Below are 14,362 nucleotides of genomic sequence, written 5' to 3'. Positions count from 1 at the left end.
GGTGCAGCTTCTGCCCTTTTAGCCTTATGTCTATCATTCTCAGCTTTTCGCGCCATCCTGGCGTCCTCCAGTTGCAAGTACCCTGGTAGCCTTGCCATGATATCATCGAAATCCCGTGCTGGCCTGATTTGTAATTCATCGAAGAAGAGCCCTGACTTCAGTCCTCTGACATATGCACAGTTCTTTATCTGCGACTCCGCCTCTGGCACCTCCAGAGCAGCGAGATTAAACCTAGCGGTGTACTCCCGTAATGTTTCATTTTGATCTTGTTTGATGTCCATCATGGAAAGGGCTGACCTCCCAACCCTTCGCGAACTTGCGAATTGTCGTAGAAAATGTGTCTGTAGATCTTCAAAAGAATGAATGGAATTCGGGGCTAGCGTCCCAAACTACAACTGGGCGGGTCCAGTTAGAGTGGTAGAGAATATTCGGCATTTGATGCCTTCCGTATACATGTGCAGTGTAACCAGTCCCTCAAATCGGTTAAGGTGTACCTCCGGATCAGTGGTACCGTCATAATCTAGTGAAATAGGCTTGTAACTTCTTAGCAGAGTGTCCGCTAGGATGTCAGCGGAGAATGGGCTCCGGCTGGTGGTGGTATGAGCTTTCGATGTCCTAGCCCGCTTATCATCCTTATACCTCCCGTGCTCCCTTCTTTCCCTTGGCGAGTCATGAGCATGATGGCGCTTGTGGACCCTATGTTCCTATTTTCCAGAGGAATACTCCTGCTCCCGTCCCTCTGACCTTCTAGTCTGATGTGACCTCTCTGACCGATGCGATTTCTCTGACCGGTACGGTTTCTCTACCCTGTGAGATCTCTCTGACCTCTGCACTCTTTCGACCCTCTGGGATTTCTCTCTCAAAGTATCCTCCAGATCCTTCAGCTGGTTCTTCAATTGCGACACCTGGTTTTTTAGTTTCGCGTTCTCCCTTGGTCTCTCCTCCTCAAACATGGGAGTGATGGAGCGACTGTCAGACTTGTCTACCCCCTCCTTCCTGATAATGCTACTTAGCATGACGCGGCTCCCCTTTGGCTCCTTTCCAGTTCCTTCTCAGCAGGGAACCTTTGTGTTTCCTTAGGTAGCGCGGCTTGTTTGTTAGCGAGTTGGTCATTCACCTCCGGAGCAGCGGGAGGCGGAATTTCAGTGCCCTGTTGGTTGAGCATTCCCAACAGAGGAGTCGTGGCGGGGACAGTCGATAGTAGCGGAGTCCCTAGTGCCTGGCGCACCGCAGCATATTTAAGCAGAGCCATCATCTGTTCTGTTAGTACAAAGTTCAGCGGACCGCCACCAGACGTGGGGACCAAACCCTGCAGTTTCGATCCAGTGGCCACCAGAGCAGATCTCTGGGGAGTGATGTTCTGACTCGTTAGCGGGGTAGCGGAAGTGTTGAGAGAAACCCGGCGGTGTAGTGAAGACAGTGCTGACTGGCAAACTGTTGAGCAGCGAGGTGGGTATCTCAGTGCGGGTGCCAGAGCTGAGCCTGGCGTTATCGAACTCCTTCTCGAGAGTGCGGCGAGCCTCAGAAGAATCCATAGTACCTACATGTGAAAAATGTGAGCAAAAACCTTAATAAAAACAAATCGAACCACCATTTGGCAGAGGAAGCCGCAATATAAGATATTCCGAACACTAGCGCGAAGGCCCTTATGAGATCCCTTTCGAAATACCCCCGTGTACTAGGAAATAAACCGAGGACACGGATTCAAACATAGATAGAGAGTAGCGGAGATTTCCTCCCAGATCCGGATTCAAAGTTGGTAGAGAGGACATATTACCTGATAAAGCAACCATGAAAACCCAAAAATACAAAAAACAGAGCACCAACCACATGATTGTTAGTGAAACATGTTAGATTCATCAGAAAAATAGAGATCATGTAAGAAAATACGACAATCGCACGCACTGATAATGACAATATGGAACACAACCATAGATTAATACCCAACTTTCGATCTCACCCATTTTCCCAGCATGCACATGCGAGAAAAACAATAAAACTACGAATCTTATGAATTAATAGACAGATCGGAGCGAGAAACGGATTTATCGGTCTAGATTCACTTGGGTATTCAAAACAACGGATCAATTGGGGCCTGCGCACGTAAATCCGGCCGTAATTACAGATCTACATGCGCAGGTGGTCGGAACTCACGCCTTAACTCATTTTTTCCACAGACGGCGCCAGCTGATAAAGTATTTTATCAACACCTAATCTAATTCACGAAGTTTACCTAGTATTTGATCGTGAAAGTTGAGAGAAAATAGTTGAATTGTCGAAAATAAGATTGTTGTTGTATTCAAAGTAGTGAGTGTATGTTACAGAGTGTGGGTGCATGAGTATTTATAGATTACATGCTAGGGGTAAAATAGTAACTTCATCTCTAAGAACATGCTCTTCGCGTGGTTGAGGGCATAGTGGTAAATTTGCTCATAGGCGGGTGATTTCTCTGCTCTGGCGCATGGGCAAATCGTCCTTCTGTTCTTTAATGACTCTTTTGACTAGAGCCATTCCTTTGGCGAGAACCATTTCTCTGATTGTGGTCATCCCTCTGGCAGGAACCATTTCTCTGACAGTGGTCATTCCTCTGGCGAGAACCATTTCTCTGATGGTGGTCATCCCTCTGGCGAGAACCATTTCTCTGGTGGTGGTCATTCCTCTGGCACTGGTGATTCCCTTGCCCGCGTTTATTCCTCTGCTCCGCATATATTACTCCTCATCACGCCATCTTCTCCCCTCCTTGTGGTAAAGTTGGTTTTTTTTATTTATGAAACCTTAACAATAATTCATACCACAACAATTCAGTTCGTGTTGTATACATGTTTGGTTCATAATCTTGTGACGTGAACTTTAAATTTATTATGTATGAATCCAATAATAAATTCATGGAATCATATTACTTAAAAAATCCGTGTTATACTATAAGTAAAACCAGGGGTCAAAGTTTAAAGCATGAGTGAAGGAATAGTATCATAATTTGTAGGTTACAACAGTATGAATTACAAAAATAAATGTATGAATCATGTAAATTCGTGATGAATTATAATTTAGTTCATGGACGTATGTCATGAACGAATACATCATCATGTATGAATTGAAAATGACAGTACTACAATTTGTACTGAATTGTAACCTAGATCATGCAACTCATGACGACCATATGGATCGACGACTCCATATGTATCTTCAAGCAACAAGAAGATTAAAGGAATTTAAGCTTTTCTGCGTTTTTATTCTATAGAATTTCAATCTGCAAAAAATTTCATAGGAGCTTTAAAGATAATACACGCTTAGGTTAAGATTTAGGAAAACAAGATTTGGATTGATATGGAAAGAATATGTCAGTAAATAACCATATCCTAGTAATCGTCTAAATGAAGTTAAAATTTACATCAATATCCTCTTATATGTGGGACGTGTATATTTAGGTTAGGATTTAGGATGAAATCTGGCCATAAGATTTCTAAGAATCAATGGATGAGATATGTTCCTATTTTATACAAAAAAAACTATTTTTATTTTAGCCCAACTCTCTCTCTCTCTCTCTCTCTATATATATATATATATATATATATATATATGTATATCAAGCTTATTTTAATTCGTGTCTGTTAATATTTAATATAGTAATATTAGCATGGAGATTCACAACAAGATACGGAAATGAAGGTATCTAATTATGAGTTATGGACTAATGAACAAAGTGACTTGCTGTTAGAACTTATGGTTGATGCCGCAGCTCGGGGATGGCGTGACAATAGTGGTATTTTAACAAAAATAACGGTGGAAGAAAGAATATTTCCCACTCTTAACTCAAGACTTGGATGTAATAAGACTTACAACAATTACCTAAGTCACCTGAAATGGTTTAAAAATCGTTGGTTATCTTATTCAAACCTATTGCGATTTAGCTCTGGTTTTGGATATGACTTTACTACCAAAACGTTTACAGCTCCAGATGAAGTATGGGATGAGTATCTACAGGTAAGCTTCTTAAACATCATATTGAATTATAAAATTATTTTATTTTGAGGATATAGTGAAACAATAGATTAAAAAAATAAATTTTTGCTAGGCTCATCCAAAGGATGCGAACTTGCGCCGTGTGGAATATCTTGATTATGAGGATTTGGAAATTGCTATAGGAAATAGTGTTGCTATAGGGAAAAGCTCAATTGGGTTGGGTGGTGAAACTGATGCAAGGACATTAGTAGATGATGACAATAGAGATGTGCGCATAGAAGATTTCACTTATGATGCTGAAAATGAGATGTTTGTAGGACTATCTCAAAATGATCCAGCATTTGGTTCCACACCCCATTTAGGATCCCCTGAAGTGTCTGAGGTCCCCAACCAAAGAAAAGTCAAGCCAAAAGAAGTAGAGCTCAGTATAAAGCAAATTCTTGCTCCACTGAAAATATACCTCAAAATGGCGTTGTGGAAGAAATTTAAAAACGAACAACCACTTTTCAAGGAGTTTATAACATACTAAAGAAAAGAGAAAGGGAGAGAGCTTATACTACCTGGGATTCTATCAAGTAGATCCCAAATTTGGATGAAGGCATTCATATCAAGGCTTTTAACTTGCTTGACACCAAATTAAAAAAAAAAAAGATGGTTTACTGAAGATGACTCCTGAAGAACGAGCTAATTGGATATTTTACAAAATGAGAGGATGGTTTTTATTTGAGTCATGTATTAGATATTAAATACTTAAATTTTTTAGGTGCATCTTTTTGTGATGTTGAGACTTATGTGTGAAATTTTAATTGGAGGATGATTTTTGTTTATCATATATTTCATTTAACTTTCTTCTGAGTGTTGTTAATTTTCTCGAGGTGTTAACTGTTTCTATTTAATGAGCCATTAGTCGTCCGTGATACTACACGGTTATGTTAAGTTCTAACAGTTCATTAGTTTGCTTTCTACCCAAATGTTCATTGCACAACTCTTTATCAAGCTATAAGAAAATGACTTATTGATATTTATAATCATAAACAGGGACATAAACCTTGCTTGCAAGTCCTCATTTATAATTACATATAAGAGTTCTGTAACCTTTGCTCCAATTTAAGTGTTTAGAAGATTAACACATTTGGTTAATTGTCTTAAATTGTGTAGAGGACATGTATTCTGTTGTGAAAATTTGAGTGGATGAAAATCTAGATACTTACATTTGAGCAACTAAAAATGTCGATGTTTCTTTCTTGCGTATTTGTTTCGGTTCTGACTATAAGCTGAGAGCATTTTGGAACTCCAAATTAAATTGGGAATATTTAATATGGAGAATTCATTTGATTTTATATGCATCATGAAAGTGCATGATATATTGTAAGAAGAAATAGAAGAAGATATAGAGATGGAACTATATGAAAATGTGAAGTTCTTAATGTCTGCGATTGAAGCAATGATTTTTTTTATTAGGAAATATTATTGTGATGCCTCGAAGTATTGAACCTTCTCTGAAGCGACGGCCAATTACTAGGATTGAATACAATTTTGTACATGATATGCTCAAAGGAGATCCACAGAGTTTTCGAGAGTTGCATAGAATATACTCGGACACGTTTCTAAAGTTATGCACTATCAGAGAAAACACTGTTGGAAGATACAAGATATATATGTGTTGAGGAAATGGTGGCATTCTTGCTTATTGTAGGACACAATGATCGATTTTGTAATGATCGTCAAAGGTTTGGTCGTTCACATTTTGCTATTAGTCAAAACTTCAACAAAACCTTAAAGGCCTTGAACACTATAGCACCGAAAATGATGGTTAAGTCGTCTACAGGAATGCCAGCTAATATTCGGGAAAGTACAAGGTTTAACCCTTTCTTTAAGGTATAAGTCTGTTTGATAATATTTTCAATTGTATGAAATGCTATAATTTTATTTTATTAAGTATTCACTTTATTTTAGAATTGCATCTGAGCTATTGATGGAACTCATATTCCGACAATGGTACAAGGTTGAGATGTAAGCAGTTATCGTAACCGTCATGATATATGTTTTGGCAGCTTGCAATGGCCGCACAATTTGAAATGCGACAATTAAATATTGATCGGGCTCGGAAAATATTGGGGTCAGCAATTGGTATGGCTCCCAAAGACAAGGTTTGCTACAAATTTCATATAAAGTTTAGATCTTTATTTGGTTCATACTCTGGTCTTCCTTGAACCGCGCTCTAAATTTACTATCATATTGCAAGCAGATCTTTAAGAAGTATATAGAGATAGAGCTGCAACTTGGTAACCTAGAACGATGTAGGAAACTTTACAAAAAATACTTGGAGTGGTCTCCCAAGAACTATTATGCATGGAGCAAGTATGCCGAGTTGGAGAGATCCTTGTCAGAAACTGAACGCGCCAGAGCTCTCCTTGAGCTTGCAATTGACCAACCTACTCTAGATATGCCAGAGTTATTATGGAAGGTACTCAAGTCTCTACATATTGCAAACATTACCTGTGTTTGATATAAATAAATCTGTAGTGAATTGACTAGATATATATGTTTTAATCTTCTACCTATTTGAAACAGGCATATATCGACTTTGAGAAACTAAAAAAGAGAAGGCACATAGAAACTGAGGATGCTCCAGCTGGGTATGTATCTTTTCTGCCCTTTTTGTTTCTCAAAATTCTTATTTTTAACAACAAATTGTGATGTTATGGTATGGTGTAGGTATGAGGAGTATATTGACTACCTATTCCCACAAGAAACACAGACGATAAATCTTAAATTTTTGGAAGCGGCATACAAGTGGAAGAAGCAGAAGATTGTTTCATGCTACTACTTTTTACCAAATGACAAATATATTTCATTTTAATTTCAAATTTTGAATGTAATACACACTAAATAAAAACACAAATGGTTGGAAAATAGTGTTATGCCTAATGTTTTAATACATGATAACAACTATACAAACAGTAACTATAAGAAAATGTTTATATATGTTTCGTTTAGGGAATTATAATTTAGCTTGAAATCGATTGATCAGCCTAAATAAACCAAGAAAAATAAAGGGTTATGGTCAAATTTTTTAACCCATAGTGACTCGAATCAAAAATAGTCCAAGCTCAATTAAGCTGGCCCGAAAATCATGAATTGGGCTCATTAACTGAGAAAATATGTTTTATGTAGTGGAGAAATGGTCTCATAATTGTATAAGATGTGTGGTTGAGATTGAATTTTAGATGTTTTTTTTTTTCTAAATAAAGAGTATTTGTAAAGATAAAGTGAAAAGACGTGGATGTCATGCTCTAAAAAAAAGTGTCATATTATTGGTGGACGCCAAAAATGACAAAAGTTGATACGGGAATTAATTTAAAATCAAGTGAATTTGTCTAATTGCATCCCTAACATCTTTATCTCTCACTCACTCAAGGGAGTATTAATTCACACAAATCTAAAATTGGTAAAACCACCAAATGCCTCAACGAAAAGGGAAAAATTGTCTCACAAACATTTCAAGAATTTGTACGATCTAGTAACAGTGATGCTGGCATGCTGCAGCTCTTTTATCATCTTCTGTGGGTCGTTGCAATTCAGCTGTAGTTGTTGTACATTCAAATAGATCGTTTATCTTCTGAAAAAAACAAAAAATCGATCGTGTAAAAACGAATAAACGATAACTTGTTGCAAAATACACAAAATTTGATGAATTTTGATTTTATATATGACCTTTGAAATTTGAAATAAAATACACCAAATTTAAATTTGTATTATTTTTTCCTGATTTAAAATTCCCCAAAATTTTTGAAAAAATATTACTACAGTCTAACATAGAAAGCTTAACTCTTACATGTAATGCATTTAATGAACTCTTCGATTTAAAATAAAGTTTTATCTGGCAATCAAACATTTACTCACAAGAAAGAGAAATTAAAAACAAACAAGAATACACACTAAAAAGTATACATGCCACTACCTTAAAAAAAAAGTATACATGACACGAATACGTCTATACTATAGGAAGTATTCAATTTGAAATTGATTTGAATGACAATTTTGTAAATTAAAGGGAATTCAAGGTTACAATTTAGATAAAAAAAGATATGGAGAAAAACGTGTTACCAAAAACAACTGCTTCTAACAACACGTTCATTTTTTGAAATTTATTAGCAAATATTCGATATGTATATATGCAATATCTTATTTGTTAATGAACGAAATTGTCCAATATCGTTAATAAATGCAAATTTATCAAATGATGAATTGGTTGAGCTAGAATTATGGACCTATTACAAATAAGATGTTGAATAAATGCTTAATAAATTGAAATCGAAATTATTCCTATATTTTTTTAAAAAAAACTTATTTTGTTAATTTGTAGTCTTTTAATGAAATGTTAGTTATTATTGATTTATTTTCTCAATAAAATAAAATTTTGGGGATTCATAGGAAATGACTAATGCATAAATTTTGGATGGTGATGGGTTTACCAATTTTTATTCCCTAGGTTTTTTATTTTTCTATTACCTTAGTAAAAGTATTACGTAATTAATATAATTTAAATAATTTTATATGTCAGTTATACGTGTAAATCTATACTATATTAAAAAGTCAAAATTTTAATTGATTTCAAAATTGAGTGACAATTTTGTAGTTATAATAAAATTGAAGGTTTATTTGTAAACTATATTTTTTCTTTCTATTTTCTTTTTTTAATCTTCTTATTTCTTTTATTTCTTTCTAAAATTGTGAAATTTGGCTAATTACAAAATATTTAATATGCGTATCAAAATAAAATTCACGATAAGAGCTTTAATTTGATATATTTTTATATAAATATTTGATTTAAATGTAAAAGTTATATTCATTTAAATATTAAAATAAACAAAATTCTCTGTCATTTTTTTGAATGAATCTATTTTTTAATTTATTTTTATTATTATTTTAATTTTTATGTCTTTTCATAATATCAATTTTTATTATTATGAATTCTTATTTATTTTTTGTTTTTTCAATATTAAAATCAAATATATTTAATTAAAATTATTTTATAATATATTTATAAATATAATAATTAAGTTGGTATTAATTTTATATAAATTAGGGGTGCAAATGCTAGTAAGGTATAGTATAACACCAAAAAGTATAAATGACACAATTACATAAAACAAATGTTAATTATCTATAAATACACGAAATATACCTAAATTCTAATTATTAACAAGCACTATTTTTTTGATAAATTAATTTATAAATTCTGAATCTTTTAATATTAGACCCAAACTAAAATTCCTTCAATATTTTATCCTATGTTTATGGCTGAGTTCTACTAAATGGACGCTAAAGCATTTCCCATTTTTTCTTCGTCATAATTAGCTCATATAAAACACGTCACGCAATTTAATTATGGCACCCACATAAAGATAAATGTATCAAAAATTTAATTCGGGCCGATTACAAAATATTCAAAGTTTAAGTATTAATTAATAAAAAATAGTATTTATCAGTACCCATTTGGAGACGACATGAATATTAAGAAATATATTGAGTATGATGTGAAATAAATGTCTCACTTTTTTAGGGTATTAATTAAAGGACTTGCCCAAAAAAAAAAATGAATACTCATTTTGTAGAATGACGAAAAATGAAATATGGATACTCAATTCATGGAGGAATGAAATAGTCCTGATTAAAAATTAAAACTTGAATATTATTAATGTATTTACATATAATTAATCCATCAAGAAGTAATTAAATGGAGTAATATGGCAACTCACAAATGCAGTTCCAAAAATTTAAGCAAGACAGCTAAATACAGTATCAACACATCAACGAACTCATGAAAAAACATCCAAAAACAAACAAGACATTCTGCAAAATAAACCCAAAGAAAAATGAAACGATAATCATCATAGATTCATAAAAGATGGAACACTGTGTTTCAAAATGAGGTCAGTTGTTAGGACTACTATAAACATCAACTGATTTTTCCCACTAGAAAATATGACAAAAATCATAGAAAACAATCGTAATCAAGAATCTCATCACTGCAAAATGAGGCTACTAATCTTTTTCATTCAAGATGAGGTCTTCTCAGCCATCAACCTTACCTTCTCGCCCGCCGTCACCACCTTCTCCATCAGAACTTTCAACTCCTCCTTCAAGCAAGTTTTGTCGTCAGACGAGAATCTCAAGCCATGATCTTCCAAGATTGTGGTCATTGAGTCGAGCTTCTGCCTCATCGCTCTAGCATCTGAGACGAGATCATCTGCTGGCTCGTCTGCAGGGCGCTTGCATGGCAGGGAAACCTTGGGACTGCAGCCACGGGGTCTCGGAGCAGATGGAGAAGCCAAGGAGGGCCTCTTTCTCTTATGGCTCACTTTCTTGCATTTGTGGTGCGGTTTGAGGTCTGATCCGTGCAAGTAGGTTGAGCTTCTGTATGCTGACACGAATGCCCAGACGGGATCAAGATGGCCCTCGTTTGTCAGGAAGAAGCGATCAATAGCAGCAGATTCCAACTTCAGCAACAGCTCATTGACCTCTAAATCAACATCAGATGCTGAAAATGCCATTTTCTGCTCATTCTCCTCGTCATCAAGCTCTGGAAATGCAAATGCAGAAATTTCTTCATCTCGGGAATCCCCATCAGTCGTATTCTTTTCTATCGTGTCCACCTCCGAGAGTTCATCAAGGTCAGGTTCAAGCTTATAGCCCGAATCGACGATCCTCCCTCCAAGACTAGTATAAGGAGGAGACAGGTACTTGCTCTTCTTCCTCTCCCTAGATGAAAATCCAATTTCACATTCCAATTTAGGTTTACTCTGTCGTGTCACCCGATCTGTCGTGTCACTCAATCCAGAGACCTCGTCCCTTGTCTTCCTATCCCGTTTCGCTGAAGACCGACCCCTCCGTCCATGACCATTCACAACCACACCATCGCCCATCTTCTTTGTTTTTTTAGACTTTCCAATCTTCTTCTTTGCCATAAGCTCAGCAACACTTTTCTGTTTTGTGTTCTGATAGATCTTATCATCTAAGGGGCCCTCGGCTGGCAAAGGAGTCGGAACACTGAAACCATTCTTCTCGTCATCATCATATTCCAAACCTTCAATAACAAGGGGCTCACCATAAACAGGAAGCCGGCTGCCACATTTTGCATACGAACACGCAGATATCCAACTCCTCAAGATGACAAGCTCAAACAAATTGTCAAAGGAAGCAGTTTTCGCGAATCCCACCACTTTTGCACGTATCTCAGCAGGCTCGTATTCAGGAATAGGAAGGCGATCAATGGCCACCTCCGGCATGAGCACCCCCGCCTTGATCCCAGCATTCGCCACCATAGGCCTAGCAAGATGATCCCTCTTCTCCAACGGGATGCATCCACACGTCATCCTCGACTCTAAAAGCCTCCCAATCTCGTCAACCGCCCTCTGCACCGCGTTGACAAAGCTCCTCGAACTCAAAGGCCTATCACTCCACATCCTATCAAAATTCTCCACAAAAGGTACTAGCTGCGAGGGCAAGCACCAAGAACAAGAACCGTCCCCAAAAAAGGCCACGAGCACACGACCCTCTTGGCTGTGCTTCAACGCAAACTCCGAGGCATCCCTCGGATCATATACCTGCCCCGGCCACCACGGATGGCTCTTGATCTTCCCCCACACAAGGTCCCCAACTCGAAAACCATGATCTTGGTCCTCCACCCTCTCCCCATTCCACCTTCCCACCCCGTTCCCATCCACACTGACATCAGCATTCAAGTTGATCGTACCTCTCTCTCTCCCTCTCATACCATCACCACTCCCCGTATTATCAGTACATGTAAAATCAGCATCAATGATCTTTTCATCCCTCGCCACCACGGTCGAGGAGCCATCAACATCAAGAACACCTCTGCCATCAACAACACTATCTGAAACACTTCTTGTGCCTTCAAACTCTTCATCGCTCAAATTCCAAAATCCAATTTTTAGAAAAGATAAGTCTTTTTCTATATCAACTATTGCTGCTGATGCTGCAGTAACAGAGCCACCATCATCTTTCTTTGCTTCCAATGACCCGACCCGGATAGCTTCAAGTTTAGAAACAGACCCACCCATTAGATTGCCAGAACCTTCAGTAGGAAGTTCTTCCGCCGCCACTGTATCTTTCAGCCTACTCATAATATCTGTATATAAATATAGTATATGATGATTAAGGTAAAACCCAACCGAAAAAAATATACGTTTCCTGCCACGAATTTATCGCAATATTAACAACTGCAAAAAAATAATTGAAGTGTAATAAGGAAACTAATTAAATGTGTGATCAGTAACGTATCAACTAATAAAAGGAAAACCAACCGCAAAAATTCCCCTAGGGTTTCGCAGCTAAACAAGAACATTGCAAAAATCGCAACCAACATTTACTAATTTAATGACTAAAAAATTGTCAAAATAAAAATAAACATCAAACGCAAATCATCGCATATTAACAACTGTGAGAAATAAGTATAAGGAAACTTAATAAACAACAGTGTTCAGTTACGTATAATAAATAAATAAATAAATACCCCTTTCAAAAAGAAAAAGAAAAAGAAAAAGAAAAAAAAAATCCCTTCCAACAAAAACGCGGCAACTCGGTAACAACGAAAAGGAAGAAACACCAAACCCATATTTCCGTACACCTTCTCGCTCAAGAAAACACTAAACTCAAACACGAATGTTTACCGTAAAAAATAAAATAAAAACAAACAAGAATCAGTACCAAAACCAGAAAGCAAGCGGAGGCGCTCACCAAACAGCAATGCACACACCGAGTTTTTTTCTCCGGAAGCTCGAAATTGTTGATACGCCGCCAGCAGAGGCGGAAAAAAGCTAGAAACTTTCTCGCTCCACGCGTCGAGAGCTAGGGTTTGGGAGGGAGAAATGAATCAGAGCATTTTTGTAGAGAATGAGATTTTTTTCCCCAGAAAACCAAAAATAGAAAAAATTAAGTGAAAAATTATGAGAGGGAAATAAATGTTTTAAGCTTTTTGGAGACGCTTTTTCCCAGGGAAGTGATGTGTTTCGTATCAGTGATTCTGAGCTGGTTTTGAGCTTCTCGTTCCGAATCGCGAGAGTGTGTAATTGAATTCCTACTCGCCGGAGTTGGAGAGATGCGGATCTGGCTGCCGACGTGGAAGCGGGACGGAGCGCGTGTTGATTCCTTGGTTTCTGTGGAAGTGGATGGGAATGATAAAGAGTTGAAGAGGCGTGACTGACAGCTGGCGGTTCAGCGTAGAGCTTCGTTGGGCAGGTGACCGGACGCTCCGACGTGGCAGGGTTTCCACCTGGAAATTTGATTTATTAATTCTGCTTGCTAGCAAAAGCGAATAAAACAATTTCAATAATATTACTACGTCCGTCCATGAAATAAATTCTCATTTGCCCTTAAATTTTTGTTCACCAAATAAACTCCTATTCTACTTTTGGACAATTAAGTCATCCCTTATTTCTTACATTTATTATCCTTTACCACTCATGGGCCCATCCCACAACACATTTATCACTTTAGTCTACTATACTTATATTTCACTCACAACAACTTTATCAACTTTTTAGTTTCCGTGTTGACCATCAAATGAAAGTTTATTTCATGGATGAAGAGAGTACAATACTGCTATATTAAAAGTTTGAACCCATTAATTTTTATAAATTTATCTTAGTGATCATAAAAGCAATTTTAGCACGCATTTCTTCATAAATTAAAGTACACATCATTCTATAATTTTCATTATATATATATATATATATATATATATATATATATATATATATAGGGGATGGCTAAAATAAAAACACTTCTTAAAATATAAAATATAAACAATTTTCAGCCCTTAGATCATCAAGATCTACGGTTGATTCGTAACCTTGTTGGATGAATTCGTGGTCCTGGGTTCGAATTCCAAAGGTAGCAAAAATTTATTTTTCACAATTCGTAACCATGTTGGATGAATTTGTAACCCTGTTGGATAAAATTCGTACATTAAAAAACGTTTATATTTATATTTTAAGAAGTGTTTTCACTGTAACCCTCCCCTATATATATATATATATATATATATATATATATATATATATAATGCGTACTCTTCATGTTCTCTATATTTATACCCATAATTTTTTGACACGAATTTTAATGAAATGTAATTGATAAAGTTGTTAAGTGTTTTATTGATAATCAATAAAAGGTACTGAAATTGAAAAAATTATCTCACACTGAAAATATTGATGGTGGAAAAATGATCCATATTAAGGAAAAAATATTAAATTATATATGGGGCTCCAAAAATAAAAAGAGTATATATTTTTGGGACATAACAAAAGAAAATAAAGACATAATTTAAAGGGACAGATGAATATCGATTTATGTATTTAATTTTATTTAA

General features: G+C 36.1%; 2 protein-coding genes across 4 annotated transcripts; one reads left to right on the top strand and one right to left on the bottom strand.

Annotated features, from left to right (window-relative positions):
• The first annotated feature begins 2,788 nt into the window (after positions 1 to 2,788).
• Positions 2,789 to 6,909, top strand: LOC130989446 (pre-mRNA-splicing factor clf1-like). The gene is made up of 5 exons (XM_057913458.1): positions 2,789 to 5,841; positions 5,920 to 6,113; positions 6,212 to 6,430; positions 6,538 to 6,602; positions 6,682 to 6,909. The coding sequence occupies exons 2-5, from the start codon at positions 6,006 to 6,008 to the stop codon at positions 6,824 to 6,826; spliced, it is 537 nt and encodes a 178-aa protein (XP_057769441.1). The 5' UTR covers positions 2,789 to 5,841; positions 5,920 to 6,005; the 3' UTR covers positions 6,827 to 6,909.
• Positions 6,910 to 9,842: 2,933 nt separating this feature from the next.
• On the bottom strand, positions 9,843 to 13,225 carry LOC130989382 (PWWP domain-containing protein 3-like). Of its 3 annotated transcripts, none has more exons than XM_057913346.1 (2): positions 12,730 to 13,225; positions 9,843 to 12,183 (listed from the first exon to the last, which is right to left on the bottom strand). In XM_057913346.1, the coding sequence occupies exon 2, from the start codon at positions 12,114 to 12,116 to the stop codon at positions 10,029 to 10,031; it is 2,088 nt and encodes a 695-aa protein (XP_057769329.1). In that variant the 5' UTR covers positions 12,117 to 12,183; positions 12,730 to 13,225; the 3' UTR covers positions 9,843 to 10,028. The 3 variants fall into 3 exon arrangements, with proteins under 3 accessions (XP_057769329.1, XP_057769330.1, XP_057769328.1); XM_057913347.1 differs by having other exon boundaries at positions 9,843 to 12,121; positions 12,700 to 13,224; XM_057913345.1 differs by having other exon boundaries at positions 9,843 to 12,121; positions 12,730 to 13,223.
• Positions 13,226 to 14,362: the final 1,137 nt, after the last annotated feature.

This window comes from Salvia miltiorrhiza, chromosome 6 (assembly GCF_028751815.1).
Source record: "Salvia miltiorrhiza cultivar Shanhuang (shh) chromosome 6, IMPLAD_Smil_shh, whole genome shotgun sequence".
NCBI lineage: Eukaryota > Viridiplantae > Streptophyta > Magnoliopsida > Lamiales > Lamiaceae > Salvia > Salvia miltiorrhiza.
Note: the sequence above shows the minus strand (reverse complement) of the source record. Positions and strands in the feature narration are given on the sequence as shown.

Excerpts from the sequence above, each read along its gene's own strand:
- LOC130989382 (XM_057913346.1), bottom strand. The coding sequence starts at position 12,116 with ATGAGTAGGCTGAAAGATACAGTGGCGGCGGAAGAACTTCCTACTGAA.
- LOC130989446 (XM_057913458.1), top strand. The coding sequence starts at position 6,006 with ATGTTTTGGCAGCTTGCAATGGCCGCACAATTTGAAATGCGACAATTA. Across the intron at positions 6,114-6,211 it reads GTATGGCTCCCAAAGACAAG|ATCTTTAAGAAGTATATAGA; the intron begins GTTTGCTACAAA and ends TATTGCAAGCAG. Across the intron at positions 6,603-6,681 it reads ACTGAGGATGCTCCAGCTGG|GTATGAGGAGTATATTGACT; the intron begins GTATGTATCTTT and ends GGTATGGTGTAG.